Here is a 21,375-nt window from a genome sequence, read left to right as displayed (position 1 = left end):
AAATAGTCAATTTGGCTTTTTTCTTTCCAATTAGCGGACAGTACAGGTTAGGAGCCAGCGAACAAAAAACTGAGACGAATGAACATTTGTTTCAAACATTTTGATATTTGACAATCTAGTTTTCTTTTTACAGCTTCGAGCTTCTTTACAGCTCAGTTTACTAACTTTTCTTGTCAATGAAAGTGGTAAATTACTGGAATCTTCAGACTATTGCCACTGATTACCCAGATTACACCTAGAGGTGGTGCCAGAAATCTTCCGACAGAGGGGTTGGAGCTTCCAACATGGGGGCTAAAATGACTAAAATATACAGTCTTCATACGTTATTTTGTCAAATTTGCTTCGACAATAGCCTAAAATATTTTCTCCGATGGAGGGGGTGGGGGCTAGATGCTTCCGATGGAGGGACTGCAGCCCCACCTAGTCTTCGCTTGGCGCTACCACTGATTACACCTTTTACATACAGAACACGGGTCTATTTTCAAATTTGGGATTTACATTGAAAAACTTTCTAAAAGGCGGACACTTCCAATTAGCGGACACCTTGCTCTTGCCCCGACGGTGTTTGCTAATTGGAGAGAATACTATATACGCCCATGCAGATTGGCTGTGTTTTGAACACAAAACTTACTTTGAGTACTCGCAAAATACGTTGTTGGTCATTGGCTAGTGTGTCTATAGCATGTTTTGGTTTGATAGACTCTATAAACTGCATAATCAAATGAGGATTTATTAATGATCTAATAAATATTTACCATTTAAAAAGCTTGTTAATAATTCGTTCGCCCACCTTTTAAGGAGTGTCCAAACAGCGCCGTTATGTAGAATTTACAATTTCCATCAGAATCAAATTAAGCATCACGATTCTAAACTTTTTCTTCAGAAAAATTCTTATGTTATTGAATGAAAAATACGATAATCAGTTTCGAAATGCATGGTCAAATTGTTTATTTGTATTTTTAAAACAATACCAAGCAAAGAACCACCATAATTTTGATAATTGCTAATAACCACTTAGATTGGCAATATATTTCTTTGCACCTGCATGAAAATTCAATTTTTAGTCTGCTAAAAACGAGATATAACATAAAGTTGTTATGAACATAAGTGCTTGAAGCTACGTAAACTACGAGCAGCGAGTTTATAGCTTTGGCAATACTTCACTCCAAAATTTCTTGAAATTTCAAGAAAATTGCCTTATTTCACAGGCTGACCTTCTCCTTGATCTGAAGGGTTGCTCTCCTGATTCAATAATATTGATAGAGCTGTTTTAGCCAAACAATAGAAGTGTACACGTATAACAAGTTATCAATGGAGGCCAACATGTGCGGTCGCAACATGGAGGCCATGGACGGTGGAAATGATGTCTCTGGTAATACATTTCCCATTTTAAACCTAAAGCGAGAGTAATTTCAAGAAAGCTATGTCTTATGAAGCTTGAAATAAACATGTTTCTTGTTAGCGAAAAATGCCTCAAAGAAATTTAACCAGTGGCGTCGCAAAGGGGTGAACTGGGGTGGACATGTCCAGTGGGCTGATCAGATTGATTTTGATTTTTGCACTTGCAAAAAAGGCACCGTTACGAAAAAAGCTGCTTGAGAAAGTTGCTTGCCAAAAGATTTCGAAATAGATAAAAAAATACTAAAAAGGCTTTTCCTAGAGTCTGAAGGGCGTGGCCGAGAAAATTTGTTTTCGTCCACCCCAGTTTTTCGAGCTGGCGACGCCACTCAGTGTAGCTACTGTTAAAAACATGAGCAGTTATTCAGGCCTCGTTGAATTTCCAAAGCCATGACTAACATCACCCAAAACCAAACGCCAATCACCTTCAGAAGAAAATGAAGATGAGCTATATGAAGAAATGAAAGAAGACAGAAGAAGTAATGGAAAATTTTGCCAGTTGGATTATTGTCACTAAAAATTGAAGAACATAGAATTAATTGGTTACGGTTCCCATAATTCAAGGTTTTGATTTTTTATTAGACACATTCAAAACATTATCTTCTTCTGCTGTATTAATCTAAGTTTGAGCGTGGCTATTATTTTAATTCGTTCAAAAATCCTGCCCAAGAAAGACTTACACTCTGGTACAAAATTTTGATATCGCAAAATAAACAAATTGACCTGTTTCATATACATACAATTATTTAATTCTCTAGGAAATCTCTCGTCTACTGAAATACATTCCATTTCCATAGGAACTAATTAATTCTGCCGAGGTTTGATGTTCTTATTTTTTGGGATAATTTGAAGCTCGAGTGTTAAATACTTTAAATTGGCTCTATGTTTGTGAACACGAGCGTAGATTCCTTCCTTTTTCAAGATTTATAGCTAAAAACATGTAAATTTTCAATTGTAAGATTTGAACAATTTTTTTGGGGCACTGTTTTATGCTCTGAGGAGTGTCAGACGAAAAAGCTTTTAGTATGTCGTAAAATGTTTGCTTTTTTCAAAGCCATTTTCAAATTGTAAGATTGTATACTATGGTAGGCTTCTTTTGCATGTAAATAGCGTGAATTAGTTCAATTAATTATAGACCTTGTAGTTCTGACAAGGCTAACCCTGTATAAATATTTCTCTGGCTTTTCTTTTTTCATTACTACGATTGTAATAGTTTTATTTTGTAAAACAGGCTAGCCAGTTACAAATTACCTATGTAATAGTGAGATTTGTAATTGTAGTTTTAACTGGAATTCAAAATAAACAGTTTCCATTATTATTATTATAATAGCAAAGAACTAGAACTTGTACCAACTTGAAATAAAGAGATCAGTATAAATTACGACAACTTTTCTGCAATAACTTATCTATTTGAATTATTACTTTTAACTGTAATCAAGATTTATGAGTTTTTCTTATTCCACCTACAAACTGGGTCTCTAGTTGCTATGTCACTCTTTCACAGGCACCGCGAAGCGTTGAGAAAAGTGAGGGGTCTTAAAAAATGGGGGGGGGGCTAAAACCATGTAAAAAGAGGCTTTACTGGTAGTTTATTACTTAATATTTGGCATTTTTGGATAAAGCCCCCCCCCAGCCCCCTGCTCCACGGTGCCTGTTCCAAATAAGCCACGAATTTGAACTACAGTATCTTGATTTTCCTTATGAATTTTTTCATTATAATCTTTGCTTTTTTGGTTATATAAAATGTGAATTTAGCTGATTTAAATTTTTTAGGATCCTTCAACTGTTACCCTGCTGGAAAAATTCTGAAATGATAATAAAGAAGGACTTTAATTGTAAAAATATTGTTGGCTTGAAAAAAAAATGAAATTCAAGAAAAAGCAAATCTTAGATAAACCACACGGTCCACAGTTCCACCAACAGAAAACTTCCATATGAAATATAGTTGTCTTTAGAACGTTGAAATTTTAAGTTTAGTCTACTTTAGCTCTTTCTGAAAAAAATCTTACTAGATATGAAGACAAAGTTTTCATTTGCTACAACCTCCTCGTTGATATGCAATATCAACTCAGCAATTTGACAGTATTGACAAATCTCAGTGATAGTGTATCAAACCTATGTAGCTATATACCTTTGGTACCAGAGTTTCCATTACTTAGTCTCAAAAATATGCCACCGCAGCTGTCTACAAAACGGATCCCCGGATTCACGCGGCTCTGGTAGCCAGGGTAGTAGCTACAGCTATACGTAACAAACATAGAGATGGTAACAAATCATACTGCTAAGGCGCATTCACTGCGTAGCCCTGTGGCAAATTGACTTTCAGTGATATCATTCCAGGATTTACGTGTCCAAAGCCATGTCTATACACTGACGTAATAACTTGGTATTGCATGTCTACAAAATGCGTGGCAGGTATGCGCGCAATCTGACGTGCTGCAGACGATATTTTTCCTCACCGAACAATTAAATGCATTGATATTTTTCTTTGCTGCTTTAGTTAATTACCTTATGGAATGCAACATGACATGTCTTTCTTCACTTTGCGTAGTTTTATAATGGTTTATAATTTTACAAATTAATATAGTTTTACAAAATGGCGATTTTCTGACATCTTTACAATAATTTGAGTTAACAATGTAAACAAAGAAATAAAGCATCATCCCCTTATTTATATAAACGTTTCTTATGATATAATAATACATCAATAGAATTCTTCGCACAGTTAAGAAACTCAAAGTCATATATTCAATTACATACAAAAATACGAAATCCCGGTATATAAAAATGCTCATATATTTTATGAAAAACTGTTTATAAACTTTAATAATATAAAATCAAATCTGATTTACTTTAAAACAAAGTTTACTTCCATCGTTTATTGGAATAACTAATGAATGGAAAATGACCGTTAATGGGTTGCTTTTCATGAAAATGATTCTTTAGTTAATGATGCACTTGTGAAGTTTTGGAATTGGTTTGGAAAAGGACAGTTGGGCATGGGAATAATTTTCTGAGAAGTGCTGAAAAGGGATGGATGACAAATATGATGATAGAAATTAATAACTAGATAAAATTTTAGTAGGTGTTATTGAGAGACAAAAGGAAATCACGAAAAGGAATATTGCCCCATCCAATTAGGACAAAACTACATTTTTTCTTCTAGTTATTTAAAGGGACAGTGTTCTTAGTGTTAACCCAGGTTAAAAGTTGTAGTGTAAACAGGGCTTTGTTCTCGTTCTTTCTCTACGGAAGCCTGGCCTTTTAACCGGAGGAAAGATAAGTATAATATTGCAACAGAAGAATAACACTTGGTTGGAATGTGCAGCCCTGAATGAGATCGTGTAAAGAGAGAAATGATTATGAATTAGCCAATACAAAAAGGGTACGCTGGATCTAGACCTTAATTGGAATTTTAGACAGGGAAAGCATTAGATGCGTTTAACTATACCATCTATAGAGTTGACACCACACTGTAATGAAAGACCCTTTCGATCACCGATTGATCTTCTCGGTATTTCTACATCATAAATTCTCTAGGAATCACTACAAGCGACCTTCGGAAAAAAACTTGATTTTTCGCTTTTATATACATTACATATACAATACTAATACTACTATACAATATGTTTTACTGCCTAACACACGATTTAAAGCATGCTAGATATTGCCATTTAAGGTCATCATTTCAGACTATTTCTTCCAAGAGTTAAAGCTCAAAGCTTCAAATACACACTATATCGTTTTACTTAAGAAAATGCACCTTGGCGCTACTTGCCCGAGAGGGGTGGTTCATCTTCGGTTTGTCTAATGTAATTAATGGCGGAGTTTGTTTCAACGAAACCTTTTTCAGGGCGTGGTTGGCATCATTTATAGTATGTGCACGCAAGCGTGACTCGTCGATGCCTGAAACAGGCATGTAGCATGACGATAAGGGTCTCGGGTGTTTTCTAGTGGCCTCAGGAGGCGTTGTGTAATATCCTTTAGACGATGCCCGAACCGCTACGGTTGTCTCTTTACCTGTGGAAGGCGCACTAGTTGGTCGTTGTTGTTTTGTTTTAGAAGATCTGGTCGTCCTTATGTCGGTTTCCAGTTGGGGATCACTACTTGTGTCGTTGTCTCGTAAGGCAGTCAGGCTCACGTCCGCTCTTGCTCGTGATAATATGATTTGCTGTCAGAGAAAATATACATTAATTGAAAAATATACATCAACATTAACTGAAAAATTTAAAACCTTCTTTTAGGTTGATAATTTTCAAACCCTTAACTGGTTCCTTTCTTTGAAATTTCACTAAGAAAAGCCAAAGAAACGAGAAAGGCGTCTCCAGCACTAAATAGCTAATACAACTGTTGTATGAATACATAATCGGCAAAATGTTATTCTCTTTGACCAGGCCATATTTCTCTTGTTTCAAAATAAAACAAAAGAAATTGTTTGCCTTCTTGATATTTACTTGGTTTCATTTTAAAGCTTCAACCGGCAAGACAGGATTTATAGCATAAAGTGCTAGCTCAATGGTTACATTGACAAGTACAATCTTTATTCAATTGCCTCTCCGTATTGCAAGCGCCCCTTCTGTTTATCTCCCATCACTGTGATTTCTTTACTATTACTTTTTAGCAGCACCTTTTTCAAAAAGTTAGCAACGCTTCAGCTGTTGATGAAATTATGAAGCGTTTGCACGACTTAAATCGTAATCAATCTGCACCTCAAGAAGCAATCACATCGAAAATTCTTCAATCAAATATCGATAAATCTTGTTTTCTGCTTACACATCTTTAAAAAACTTGTTGAAAAAAGCAAACTCTTGAATGATCTAAAGTTGGATGATGTTAATAGTTATTTTAGCGAGACCATATATGAGCAAATAGAAAAACAGAGACCCATAAGATTCCTTTCGCCAACAAAAATATGCTTAGGGTTTATGTACGAGCAACTAGGCTTTTTCAAGTTTAACGGAACTTATTCTCGCCGCTCTTAGGAGTGTTTAGGCAGAGTTAAAACATCCAGTATTTTTTACTTAAAAATTATACAAAATTGTATGATAGCATAAACAAAGGGTGAGGGCTTGCGGAGGTCATATGTATGGATCCATCAAAAGCAGTCAAGGGCCGTTTCATACGTTGAGCCGAACCGTGCCGAACCAAGTTAATACTGATTGGTTCGGCCGCATAAAAACAATTTCCACTTGGTTCGACACGACACGACTGAGTCAAACCATTCGCCTATAGCTCCTCGCCCAGTAGGCCACGACCAGGTTAAACTTATGAAACCATATGTCGTGCCGTTCCATGCTGAACCTCACAAGCACTTGCGCATCATTACGTAAACAAAACAAATGGCTGACGATGACCACAACCATTTTACCACGAGAGCTTTGCTCGAAAAAAATTTGCTCGAGAAGAAGAGGAATCAATATGATGGTGCGTTTAAATATTTTATCGCAGCAATAACGCAGAGGAAAATCTTTACTATGGTTGATAATTGCAATTTTGCAGTCCTCTGGAGGAAGCAAGGAAAGCATAAGACCCTGTCGCCATTTGCTCTGAAAAATTAAGGAAAAATTACTCTGTTGAAAGATTTAAGAAGGTTTTTTAGAGTGCACAAAGTGACTGTATGCAAATCCTTTGTGTGTTGATATGTTGGGCAGGCACTGGTGAAGATTCGACATGGAACGGCTCGACTTCAGCACGCGTGTATAAACCAAGTCGTACCACTTGTCGTACCAATGCCGAACCTCAGTTCTTCAGATTCGGGACGTTACGACGCGACGTATAAAACAGCCCTAACTATCAACTGTTAACTGCTAATTGTATGCATAGGGACATAGTCTAAGTGATATGCAGCTCATCTAGAGCTATCTGTCTATCAAAGAGAAATTTGATAATTATTTCAGCGACTAGAGCGAGTAATATTGGTGCACCACAAGGATCGATCTTAGGGTTTCTGCTGCTCAATGCATTTATAATCGACACTTGCTTATCTAACAAAACTACTAAGAATTGTGATTATGCTAGTTGCACCACTTCATATGCGTGCCACTCTGATCTCGACACAAATGCTTGACTTTTAAAATAAATTGGTCACATGCTCCCAAATAAGTTTTCTGGTACGTGCAAGAAGCTTAGTAGTCGCAAATGTCATAGCAAAAATTCCACAATGTCACAAATGCCAGAAATTCTGTGGCCAGAAAAATACTAGCTATGAATGAAACATTTGCACACCAGAAGACACGATGCAAGACTGTACCTGCCAGGGAAAGAAAGGAAGATGTGGAGTGATAACCAGAGAGATGTGTGAAAATAAGAAAGGAGAACCTTGCATGGCAATCAAAACGAGTTCAATGAGTAGCTTCCTCAAGCTACTTTGAAAGAAAATATATTCGCCAGAAAATAGTTTCTTCGTGACTGTCAGAAGAGGAAGCAAGAGGAGAAAAAGATTGACTTAGGGACAAGGCAGTGCATGTGCATTTTGTGCGACAAAAATCAAATACAGCCAGATAAGATTCCTGGAGATGGCTTAGAAAATGTTTTTGAAGAGGAAGACAGTAAGTTTGACACTAACAGCGTAAGAGCAAGCTTCATCTACAAATATAATCAAAATAAGCATAGATAAAATTCGAGACAGATGGTTTGTATACTGCGTAGAGAGACAGCAGAGACAGCAGAAACAGCAAGGCATATGGTCAATGGACACAAGCCGGTAAAGGTATGAACACCAGCCATTTGCAGCCACAAAGAATGGAGGCGTTCGAATTATCCGGGGCATGACACAGATAAGAGACAAAATTGCAATCGCCTGGACATTTCTCCAAGCAGATATTAACTATTATAATTTAGAAAAATAACGAAGATGAGAGATCAATTTTTTGTCTGATCTGCTCATAGATTTGCTACCTGATGAAATTCTGTGAAAATTCAAGCAACCAAATGTTGAAACACGCTTCATACCCTTTCTTATCTTTACAACTCAAGTTTTTTATTTTCACAGACCGATGGCTATACCCACAAAAATACTAAGTTGTGTACTTATTACTGGCAATGGTTTTAAATGAAAAACTCCAAACAAAATGCTGTCGATTCATCCCTTCCAATTATTCTTTAGATACGTTTCTTTTGAAAAATCTCCTTCAAAAAGTTGAACATCTTATAGAAAAGTTGCGAGGAATGCTTCTATTAAAGTTCATGCTAGTCGCCAAATATTTACTTTGCCTTTAAAGTCAGTTTCCTTATAAATAGACTTAACTGCTTATAAAAAGACGAATTCGTCTTGCGGGAGCTAAATTCATGCAGAAATCAGTGCATGGCATACGTCGAAGCTTAGTACAGGACAATGTGCTAAATCCCCTTAGTAAAGCATTAAATAATGCAAGTAGGTCAAAACTATAATATACTCTGTGCAAACAGATGAAGTTTTCCTTTAATGACTCCTTTGAAATAGTGGGATTAAAAATATTTTCTGACCTCGATGCTGTTTGCTCCCATCAAAGCCCTTAATAAATTGTGCCATACAATATTAAAGAGGAGGTATTTTGAAAATCTGAGTTAGTTTTACTCTTCAGATAAAAAGGCATTCAACATGGCTAGACGAATGGAATAGTCTGTACTTCTAAATAAAGCCTGATTGAAAACATTTGGGCATAAAACATTGTGGCAGTTGAAACGAAGAAGAATAAATGCTGTGATGAAGTTCTATTTATTCTTGATGAAGAATACATTGTACAGTGGAATCAAGCAATTTTGGATTCGTTAAAAACCGTGAAATTATTTTGCAATAACAGGAGTTTGTTACACAGAGTGCATTTGATAGGGGTCAGACTTAGTTCGTAATAGCGAGAAGCTGATTATAAGTGGGGATTCCACTGTATATTCATACATAGACACCTAAAACCCTAATAAGGTAATATGTAACACCGGATTTTGCAAAGAAATCGGTCAGCCCAAAGAAGAACGATAAACTTTAATAGAGCCATGAAATTAAAGTCAAATTTTTCACGTATTTCGCAAAATATTGTGTATCTAATGGCAGCGAAAGCATGGCATAACATAAGTAGTCAGAAAAATAACGTGGGTGTAGACCAGGCAATTACGTGTGATTATGGAGCTATCGGTGTCTTAGCCTAGCTGGATGCTCTTGGCCCGAAAGAGAGGAAATCTGCTTAATCATTAAATTTGCTTCAACCACCAGAAGGAAGAGCCTGGGTACCTACTAAGGTGGAAAGAAAAGACATTTTAGGGTAATTGTACTTTGATATAACTTTTTCAATTTTCAGCAAAAAATGTACAATTCCCGATAGGGTTTAGAAAGCTGTTAGGCTAAACAAAAGATTCATTATAATAATGAAAAATGAGACTGAGAAAGACAAACAAACCTAAGAGTCAAGGAAAGCAAAAAATTGTTTGCATGTTTAGATATGACGATTAATGGATGGAATAGAATGGGAAGCTCGTTAGAACCTCCTTTAAATGTATTAAGACAGTGAGAACTATAATTATCAAACTATGACAGAGAGATTTGATATAGTTAAAGGAATACACGAGCCTTTCTCAACAGCTAAATCGATCAAGTGCAAGACCCTTCAATCTAAATGAAAGGAACAATCTGCAGAGACTTGATGCTATCCATCTTATTCCATTAGACTTAATACTCAATCAGCCGTTATTAGAATAAAACTTGTTCAATACAATAAAACTTAGAACTAAAGTTGCCCAATAAGTAGGGCTATGAAACATTCACCAGCAATGAAGTAAAACAAACGAGTTAAAAACATTGGAACAGTGTCTGATACAATATATACAACAATGGGTTATGAAGGTATATTTTATGCCAGAATCTCTTCTTTCAGTGGAAGTAGTTGCTCTACTGTCTACTAGTTAATAACTAAGCTTTCTAATCTACAATCCCGGACAAAAATGGCTGAGACGTTTGAAGAAAGTTGACGTTTTCTCTTTCATTTTCTCGTTCCTCCTCCCCTCGTTCAGTGTCAAATGCATGATTTTGAAGCAAAAATGAAAAAACTACAAATTCAACATTGATTCAGGGGAAAAGGAGGCGTTCGAATTTACAGAGGCAACGTAAAGTAGAAAATTGCTAAATTGCATCTTTTTCTTGACAATTTTGTCCGAGATTGTAAGTATCCAAGATGTATTAAGGAAGGTTGTTTATCTTTGATATCTTTCATATTGAGTACTCAAGATATTGGCTTCCTTATTTAGGTTTTGAAAGATTTTTCTGTCACAGAATTAATGAGTGAATGTCGTGCATATATGGAAGATAACATAATGGTCACACACCTGCATTGCATTCTTTGCTGCAATCAAGTTGTCCTCCTGGAAGCATGTTACACAAAATTTAACGAATGAATCAGCCCAAAAATATGTTTATGAAAGATTGATCTGAAAATATATAACTTAACAGAAGTCAGGGTCAGTTATTATTTGATAAAAAAGGTCAGATACTTTTGATAAACAACAGCTATCATTAAACTGGTCACAAAAACGTGATTTTGTCAAGAGTGGAGTCTTTTTGCTTGTCATCAAAAACTGATATTAAGGATGTTCAGAAATAAGCTTTGATCAATTTTTAATTTTTCGAAGAAAAACCTTCAAGCATCCTAACATGTATATACTCTATTCATTGCACATGTCTAAGCAAAAAATCTACGCATAAAATAAATCAATTTACAATGTCACCAAAATCATATTTTTCTATGAAAACCAAAAAAGATTTCAATGCTTCGATATTTTTGAATTTTTTGAATAAGCAAGAACTTTTAAATGCATTTAAATGACATTGTCATCCAGCAAAAAAGCGTAAAATTGACAAAAAGTACCTGTTTGACGTTTCTTTCTGATCTGACTTGATAAAGCTCGTCACATTTTCGAATATATTGTTGTCTAGGATAGAATAGTGTCACTAAGTACCTTTTAGAAACTGAAATTAATCAAAAGCATTTTCAAAGAAAGTCCACACTTCTAGACCTTTATCTTCTTCAAAGGGTTATCACAAAAGTTTTGAAGCAAATATCTGAAAACTACTTTTAACTGACGAAACATTTACCTACAAATAAATCAAAAGGGCTCCAAAAGCAGCGCATTCCTTATGATTTATGCATCATTTATGCAATGGACCCCACGAATAAATTAACAGTCTTCTAGATATGGACAGTTTGCAACGTTTGCAAGAATAACCGTTTGACTGAGAAGCATTTTGAGTGAAAGCTAACAAAACAATTCATAAAATTTTGCTATGCTTGCATTTTCACAATCAACTTTAACGGACTCTTGAAACCAGATAATAATTCTCTGCTCACATTCTTCAGAATAAGGATAATCTTCAGAATTGGGATAATCAGAATTGGTGGCTACATAGAATTTGGAATGTTTCAGTCTTCAGCAAGCAGCAACTACCAAAACAGACACGTGGTATGCAGCCACCAATTCTCCTTAAGGAGCGTTCCTTGAATTGTATGTCATGTACAATTATGTGTAGTTTAACTTTTATTCAACGCCATGGGGTAATCATACATTAATGCGTCTTATGGTTGGTCCTTGTAGCATTGTTGAGTAGCTTGTAAGTAGTTTAATTCAATAACATGTAGTGAAAATTCTCAGAGGATTAATAAAGAACATTCCTTTTCCATTACTGCTAAATGTATCTTGAAATATTCTTACTTTCTTTAGGTTGAATAAGATACTTAAAGTTATTTCTATAAAAAATGTCTTTACAGTTGGTACAAACTAGCTAGTCTTTAGAATCAGATTCAACACTTGCAATATAAACAAATAAAAAGTAAAAAAAGTTTTAAAATCAATACAAATACGATTATATAATTCTAACAACTGTCGTTTGTTCAAGCGCTAATCCTCTTATTAGTCCAAACTTAGTTAGAATAAAAAATTCTGTGATATTAAATTATATTTTCAAATTGTGATAAGAATATGATTGGAGCTTATAAACAATTTAAAATTTGAATAAAAATTGAAAAAGCAAGTGCCTTTGTAAAGTCGTCACTTCCAAGGAGAAAAAAAGCAAAGTGGTAAAAGTAGGCAAATGTGTTCCATTGTAAAACAAAGTGAAGATGAGTACCTTAAACTTGAATTGTCTATCATTAGATCGTTGATTTTTTGTGAATATTGTTCATCCACCTCAGAAACCTGGAGCATAAAAAGTTACGAATAAGACAATGATAAACCGAAAGAATCGGTGAAATATTACGCTGGTTACTTATTTAATTTTGAAGCAACATAAATTCGAAGCCTCGACGCCCTGTTGCATTCTTTCCACTTGTTTCACACGCACTAAAATTACTGTTATATATGCCCTAATAAATTACTGGTAAAAATCCAGATATTCTACATTATATGTGTTCTACTTTGATGGTTGCGTCTCTTTCACTACAGGTTTGATAATCCGAGGTGCCTGAAGAAAAAAAGATTGCAGCTGGTTTCTGATGCATTAAAGATAATATTGTGCCATTGAAACGTTCAGTTCTTTCCAGGCAACTTTTCACAATCTAGCTTCATTATTAGTAGAACGAATATCTGATTATTCATTTGTTTATTTGGGATTTCTTGTATTTGTTCTATGTGTTACTACTTAGCTTTCGAAATTAGGCTTTGAGACACTGAAAAGCTTTGCTTAAGGAGCAGTGTCCTGGTCCTTCTACTAGATGAGACCACACCTCATGATTCCTAAACTTGGAATAACAGACAATTAGCGGCATCGCTCTTCTACATGAAAGCTTGGGCATGATAGTGCCTCGAGCCACAGACCCTTTTGTCTGTCATCCATCACCCTAACCACTGTGCCGCCCTTGAACCTATCATCCATCACCCTAACCACTGTGACAACAAACAGTTCATGTATCCGCCATCGCCATAAACCCCTATCTTTACATTAACTATGAGTGTGTGCCGATGGTATGATTGTGAATATCCTTGGTTTTGAATGAAATAAAGCATAGCAAATATCACGATGGATCCTTATTATAAAGAGAAGTTCAACTCTGGCTAAAGTTTAGTCTATTCTGTCAAAAACATGTCCTTTGCGGAACTTTCATTTCGGTTCTGCATGATCTATTTCTTTCTTGGGCATTAGGAGATTGTTGAGAAACACACAGAAAAATCAGGGCTGAGCTCAATATGCTCCAAGATTAGGGGAATAGAAGATATTTAACCGATGTCGGAAAATTTTTAAAAGAGGTACAAAAATAGCTACAATGAAAAGCCCGTATCAAGAGTATGCTTCCGAGATCAGGAGATTGGATATTAAACAAATAAGGGTTGGAAGCCATTTATTAGTGAAATAACAAAAAATTAAGACACCTTATTTAAAATCTTATGTATGTGGTTACTGCCTCATACATAATAACATAAATCCCCTAAATAACGATATTTTGGAGAAATGCAGATAAAAATTCAAGGAACATTCCATATTCACATTTTGGCGCTTATGTGGCACCAGGTCCTTAATACTTATGGATTTAGTGGCAAAATCGTTATCTAGTGTGACAGGTTACACACAAATGAAATCCAGCTCCAATCCTTTTTGTAATCATTTATATGAAAGTCTAGTAGTTGCATTTATAATAATTTTATTGAAAATATGAAACATATCTAGCGACAAACATCACAATTATTACAATACTTTGACAATTACCCACCTTTTCAGCAAAATGGTCTTTGTACATTTGTAACTTGACTTTCTGCAAAGAAAAATACAACTTGACTGATACAGCCTTGTTCCCACAGTAGAACAGCGCAAAAGAGAAATTCCATGATATGTAGAATACAATGTTTGTTAAAAATATCGTACTTCATCATATTTTTCAGAGTAATGATGTCCTTGTATTCCTCTTTGCTACTTGGCACGACTTAGACAAAATAATTCGAGAACATATTCCTTTTAGAGAAACCTAATCTGTAAAGAAGTGAAAGTTAATTGACCCAACAAAATATCAAACATAGAAAACTCATGTAAAAACGAAAACTAATTACAAAAAACAAAATCTTTACAAATGAATGGTAAAGATGAATTATTTTAGTAAAGGTAGCTACTAAAACCGTCACAAATTTTAACTACAAAAATATCACAGAAAGTGGGCAAGAAGAACATTTAAATGAAATGGGAAAAGTTAAACATTCGTCTTTATTGAGCTGATTGACAATGAAACTGAAAATATAAAGGTGGTGATGGTAAAAGAGTGTAGCTTCTTGAATATATAACCTGTAACAGGAAAAACGCAATATGAATTGGCAGATAGACGCTACCACAGTAAGAGAGATATAGATTCACAAGAGATATGGGGAAACAAGCAAGCTACATGTAATCTTTGTTAGGCAAAATTTTAAGGTTACTGCATACTACAGATAGCTTAAAGAACGAGAGCACAGTAGTTGAACCACATGTTGCAAATTAGACGAAATGCAACCATGATGCCAAATGAGATGAAATTCCACCAGAGAGTACAGGGCAGATGTTATTCACTAGATTGAAACGTATGCAATGTAACAGTCGACAATTATCAATGAAAAGTGCAGTTTCGAAGGATCCTGATGACATATCAAGCTGGTGTTTATTTAAAGACCTCAAAATGAGGCATTTTTAGCAACGTTAATTACATTGCATTTCTTTTGTAGCAGTCAACGCAGTGCCAACACAGAAACCTTGGTTATAACGAGATATCTTCACAAAAGATTCTGTCTAGCTTAGCTGGTACATTGTTGTTTGATTCAAAGATAAAACATAGTTTCGGGAACGAATGATGATAAAAACTTAGAAAAGCCAGTGGGAAAACGAGCAGGGCTATGACGTCAACTTAACTATTATGCGAGAAAATGTCTGCAAAGTCGGAATAAAGTTTCCATTTTATAAATCAAATCTTTACTCGCCGAAAAAAACAAGAATGCCTTGTGAAAGAACAAGGAGATAAAAAGAAAACGAAAAAATGCCAAGGTGCAGACCGACATACATTAATAGAAACAGACAAGAATCGTCCACAAACGTTCATCAAATGAAGATTCTTATAAACTTTTTTTAGTAATTAAACAGAACAATTACTTATATCATACTTTTTCCAAAAAACAGTAACAAGTTGAGATTTGTAGGACTTTAAAGTGCCACTGAATTGAAAAAAATGAAATTTCTTTTATTGTTGATTCTGGTAGACTAATCATCGCTGATTTCGAAAAAAAGTTTAGTTTTTTAATTTGGAGCCCACAAATAGGGGTTTATGGGGTTCTTTTGCGAGTAGGTCGTGCGAAAAGAGGCTGGGGCGAGTGACGCATTCAGATTTATATAGTCAATTCAGCCATAGTGAGGGCTGTAAGAAGATAAAAAGTTACAAATTGTGTAAAACATGATACAAGCATGAAACCTGATAGAGATAGGCAGTTTGATACGCCGAAAAAGATGGGGTGTGAATAGACGCTGACAAATATCCCCTTGTGCTATTTATAGAGTGGGGTACTAGGTTCCAAACCTCTAAGCAGTAATTGACATAATTTAGCCATTAGATCGCGATACCAGCTTGGAACTTGGTAGTAAAAGGCAGTTTGATACGCCAAAAAGTTAGGAAGCGAATAGACGCTGAAAAATACCACTTATGCTATTTATAGACTGGGGTACCAGGTCCCAGACCTCTAAGGAGTGATTGTCATAATTTAACTTTTAGATCGCGACATCAGCATGGAACTTTGTAGAGATGAGCAGTTTGATACGCTGAAAAGGATAGGATGCGAATAGACGCCGAAAAATTTCCCTTGTGCTATTTATAGACTGGGATACTAGATTCCAAACCTCTTGGCAGTAATTGTCACAATTTAACCATTAGATTGTGATACCAGCATGAAACTTGATGGAGATAGGCAGTTTGATACGCCAAAAAGATGGGGTGTGAATAGACGCTTAAAAATATCCCACCGTGCTACTTATGGACTTTTAATCAATTTCATTTAAAACGAACTTCTTTACTTTTTGAGGTCCCCTGACCACGAGGTTCTGGGGCAACTTATCCCATCTTGACGGCCCTGGCAATAACTGATGCTTTGACAGTGGCAACGCAAGTTGGAAAGTGGGAAAAGCGCCGAAAAATGTGCAATTTGTGTGGTTCTATAATAGATCAACTTTTCCCTTGATCAGTTTGCTCACTTGTATTCATAATTTATAAAGCTGTTCGTAAAAGCATTCTTATTCGATACGCTCAATAATTCACAAAAGGTAAATGATCGGCATGAAGTCTTGGTAAAAACTGCACGCAAAAAGTTTGCTCATTTCGTATGGGCTCGAAATTTTCGCAAGAAAATACCTTGCACGTGTCTTGTAGTTAGATAGCTAGTGATATTTAGAGCACAAGTATCGCACTATTTCCATCCACTTCACGTTTTTTTTGTTTTTTTATCGCACTCGAAATACAGTCTTCAGTACTGAAGCCCGCATCACTTCCGCGACTTATAAACGTTAATGCGTCACACATTCCTGAAATTCCTCACAGACCGCGCACAAACTTTCGCACAAAAAGTCTTGAAAATCGCAACTTTGAAGCGTTGTAGCTTCAAAACACTTCAAATTCCGAAAAGCGAACTTCAGCATCGGATTCAGGAGCACCGACTTGACTTAGAACATCAATAAAAAAAATTTTGATTTTTCCAGTTCAGTGGCACTTTAAGACCTAACTTAACTACACATCTTCTATGCATTCTGTATACAAAACTTATTTTGACGTGGTTAATTAAAAGAAAATGGTAATCAGCTCATACCACATCATGGAGCTCATTTGTTGCGGATCGGTGAAATTTTCTTGATTTTTCGAGGTCTCCCTTCATTTGCTCATTCTCTGATTTCACTTGCTAAAAAGCGAACATAAGAATTTCTTAAACTTATGACAATATAGATTTATGTTCAAACGTGTTTGAAGACATTCACTTTGACGCTTTCAACCGTCAAACTTTCAACTTTCAACTTTAACGATTATCAAAGCCATGTATCCTATGCAGAAAGTTTAGACGAGAAAACAATACAGTAACTCTGTTGAAATTAACAGAATCTTCTTCGTGCATTAAAAATAAATTAAGTAATGGTTAGGGCTAACGTGTATCTGGTGTCTAAAATGTAACGAATCTAAAAACATTGAAGGAAACAGTACATCAAGCTGTAAGAAAACAAGCTACGAATTGGTCACCAGAAAATGGTTGGGTTGTCAGGATGAAGGTCTTTTATAACATTTTGGCCATTCAACATGTTTCAATTTCATTTTATAGTCATTTTACAGTCATTTTACAGAAATATCTAACAGATAGATTTCTACCGAGGCTTATTCCAAATAATTTGGCAACTATTAATGGCAAGTTTATCTCTTCCAATGATAAAAATTTCGAAATATCTTCAATGAAACGCAATTTTGAACTGAAACTTTATAATTCATGACTTGCCTATATATGGCAATTTGCACAATATGCTGAATCAATGAAAAAACACTGTACTTATACAGTTCATCTACTGAAGCACCTGCTGTAGCTCAAATTCTATTCTTAATCGTTTCTACAAAAAATTCAGCAATGGTCTTTTCAACTTACTATGTGCTCACGATAAAAAGGTTTTAGATATCTTTTTTTCGCACGAGGGCTTTGAGCAATATTGGAAAAAAGGCCTATTCCATAACTTTTCGAGAATTATTGCTCATGCCAAAAGCAAGGTTCTAGAATGAAATTCTATGTGAATGTATGAGAGCTATTTACGCTCCAAAGTCTTATGCAATGTCGATTTTAGATAGGACCGTGATTCTGACAGCATGGGAACTTTAGACAAGCAGTCACTGATCAAAGTTTTTTTACGATCATAATGAACAAAATAATACGTAAAAAAAGCATGTGAAGCCCATTCTGAATGGCAGATCTAAAATTTCATGCGAGGAAATATCAAATAACCAAAACAAAGAACAAGAAAGTGAGTCATATTTAAAAATAGGTCTCTGAGTCTAAATTAATATTCACAAACTAAAAGAAATTATGAAGCACCTGTTAGGAAGAAGATCTTATCCACTTACTCAATATAACTACGTAATATTCATTGAAGAGCATACTTGATCAAATATCTAACGTTAATCCTATGTTTAGGCCAAAGAGATTGTTTTTTAAAGGAAGTAATCTATCACTAATGTAACAGCAGATTCTTTAATATTAAAAATGTAATAACTCTATGGAAACAAAACAAAAGTTTGCTTCGACAAAATCAAACCAGTGATTGTTCCCATTACCTGCTTTACTGCTAGGCAGATAAAAATGCATTTGTTGCTAATGCGGTTAGCTTGAACGGGTTGAAAGGCAGGCAATGTATTCAACTGGGTGCATCAGAATGTCATCCTAATTTTGACTGTGTAATGAACTAACATCATTGCATTATTAAGGAAAGAATGTCAACATTGAATAAAAACGATTAATGACACAAACCTCAAGTTCTGCCATGATTATCTTCAATCTTTCGGCATCAGCTACAGTTGCAGTAAACTTTCTAAGAAGAACCTGCGAAATGGCATCATCGTTAAAATTAATACATAATATACACTTGAATAATATATAAATATTTATAGAAAAAACACATATTGATATTATAAAAATAAACTTGCATTTTTCAAAACATGCACGAAATGAATTAGCAAAATTTCATATAAAGCTTGATTGAAAATACTTATTAACAATGCAACGATCGCTAGAATAACTACTTACTTGATAGACAACATGCTTTGGTGCCTAACAATTTGGGCAACCTTTGATTTTTTTTTAAAAAATTTCTTAGGAAACCCGTGTTTTTATAGAATTTGCAGAATTTTTGAAAACATTCAGCGCAATATATTACTACTTGGTAGCTTTTATCTTGCTTAAGTATTTGGTTCACAGATGATGGAAAAACAACAAGAATAAATTCTTTCACGTCACATTTTAATGGGAATGATTCCTTCCTGAGCTAAAACGGCACTGGGTCCCCAGTTCCTAACATGTTGATGCTGTCCAGACAGGCTTAGAGATTTGGTACGAGTCTACCGTGTTAGTCTCGTTGATTTTGTCGTTGCGGTAACATGGCCGCCTCACAAGCGTAAACTGTAAATTGTTGATTTGTCGACGTTAAGTATAAAACTTTTGAAAAAATAGAGTAAGGAAAATCACAAAAGGGTTTTAATGTGGGCATACAGGATAGGAAATTATGACGTCAATTGGAATCTAAAAACTGTTCTGTTCAAAAGTGTCAACTGGGATTAACGCGTCACATATAAATTAAGGCGTAACGGTGGTACGCTATCTAAAAGGCTTAATTGAGACAAAAAACTTTTGGCGTATAAACGCAAAGAAATAGTTTGGATACCTACAACTGCAAGCACTATTTTCTATGTAGATTAAAAGACAGTGCCAATACAAAATGAAAAAATAAAACCTACGTCCATTTCCTTTTTGTTTGACTCGACTATCAACGCTATTTGTCGCCGATGCTCTTTCGTCACCACATCCAGTTCCTTGTTTTTGTCAGCAATCAAGTCATTCCCTGCAATGGCAAAATGATAAAACCAAAATTCAAGAACATATGATTGTTATAAAGCTTTTTTCTCAGTATGTAAAGTTGTAAACCGATAATGGATATGTTTTAGCAAAATTTTTCAAGCAATGTTATTGAAACAGCAAACAAAGACACAGCATTGCTAACATCAAAAGATATCGCTAAGTTAAAAATAGGGTGAACTAAAATAGGAGATTCAGGATCTTTAGTTAGACATCAATGTTGATAGTATGTGAAGTATCATATGATAGCCATGCGTACTGGGCTTCAAAATATATAATCGATTAAAGTTTCAAAGATAATAATGGTATCACTTTTTCAGAACTTATTTCTGAAAATTTTTGAAGAGATTTGTTATTGCGATTTTGGCAAAAAAAAGTTTAACGTTGAGATTGGAGGTTGGTCAAATGGAACCAAAATAAAAATTAACCTTATTTTAATAAAAAGAAAATAACACTGCTACATTTGAAATTCCTAAAGAAAAATGTTTGCTTCAAAGGTGGAATAAACTTCGGGTAGATAAAAAAGCCAAAAGCAGCATAGCATAAGACGAAGTGATTTAATAATATTTCTGGCTTTATTTAATACGCATAGACGAACAAGCTGATATCTGGCTGTCTTACTAATACTATTCGCAGCGGAGGTTTAACATGTGCAATATTGCTTGCATGAAAGATTCCACAGAATAGCATCCGCAAGAATCTTATTCAACGGATATATAAACTCTACGCCGCAGTTTTGTTTGATCTAAAGTTTCCGCGCGGCAACCGTCTAGCGGTCTGGAGTGACAACTGTGCGGCATCAGCCCATAGGTTGCTACAGATTGTAGAATATCGCTTGTGAACAGATCCTGCTTGAAATAAACAATTGAGAATTTAGAATAATCTTAGCTGTGCTAAGCATATGCAACAAGGTGGTCTTTTCGGAAATAGTCTTGGGTTCGGCATCTTAGATTCGCTGGAGGCAAACAGGTTTCCTTAGCTAAGATGGGAACAAATCTTTTTCGCCGCAGAGAGATAAAAACAAGTTGTTTACCAAATGGTCATTCAAGAGCGTAGGAGTGAAACATGAGCATTTTCATGACCTTTGAGTATTTTAGAACTACAACGAACAAACAACCAGAAGGACTGCACAACATTTCTCCATCAAAAGGTGTGATGGGCGAAAATCTATTTATTCATCTTAAATATCTTCCATGACGTCAAAGACTGTGAAGTGCCCACAAAGCTATTCATAAACAACTAGAAAAACAGTGAGCAAACCTATCCTAAAAAGGACGTTTTTACAGCATGTATTTGTAAATCTTACAACAAGCTCCTTTTAGAAGTGTAAATAACAGTGTAGTAGATAGCTAGATATGAGCAAGCACGCGAAGTCACGCTAAAATGAGGCTCATCTATCTGAAATCTAAGTAAAGGCAGGGTTTCATG

General features: G+C 35.2%; 1 protein-coding gene across 2 annotated transcripts in view; it reads right to left on the bottom strand.

Annotated features, from left to right (window-relative positions):
* Positions 1 to 2,327: 2,327 nt before the first annotated feature.
* LOC135681457 (uncharacterized) overlaps positions 2,328 to 21,375 on the bottom strand; it is a 62,814-nt gene continuing 43,766 nt past the window's right edge. Inside the window, exons 13-20 of one of the 2 annotated variants that reach the window (XM_089111681.1) lie at positions 19,830 to 19,933; positions 18,847 to 18,918; positions 17,158 to 17,247; positions 14,064 to 14,105; positions 12,488 to 12,555; positions 11,232 to 11,295; positions 10,693 to 10,728; positions 2,328 to 5,569 (exon numbers count right to left, since the gene is read on the bottom strand). In XM_089111681.1, the coding sequence (XP_088967807.1) occupies positions 5,144 to 5,569; positions 10,693 to 10,728; positions 11,232 to 11,295; positions 12,488 to 12,555; positions 14,064 to 14,105; positions 17,158 to 17,247; positions 18,847 to 18,918; positions 19,830 to 19,933 (902 nt within the window). In that variant the 3' untranslated portion in view covers positions 2,328 to 5,143. The remainder of the gene's footprint in view (positions 5,570 to 10,692; positions 10,729 to 11,231; positions 11,296 to 12,487; positions 12,556 to 14,063; positions 14,106 to 17,157; positions 17,248 to 18,846; positions 18,919 to 19,829; positions 19,934 to 21,375) is intronic. The other variant, XM_065195946.2, reaches the window with a different exon arrangement.

Source organism: Rhopilema esculentum, chromosome 12, assembly GCF_057945365.1.
Source record: "Rhopilema esculentum isolate cy_ngs chromosome 12, ASM5794536v1, whole genome shotgun sequence".
Taxonomy (NCBI): domain Eukaryota; kingdom Metazoa; phylum Cnidaria; class Scyphozoa; order Rhizostomeae; family Rhizostomatidae; genus Rhopilema; species Rhopilema esculentum.
This window is presented reverse-complemented; position numbering and strand designations above follow the sequence as displayed.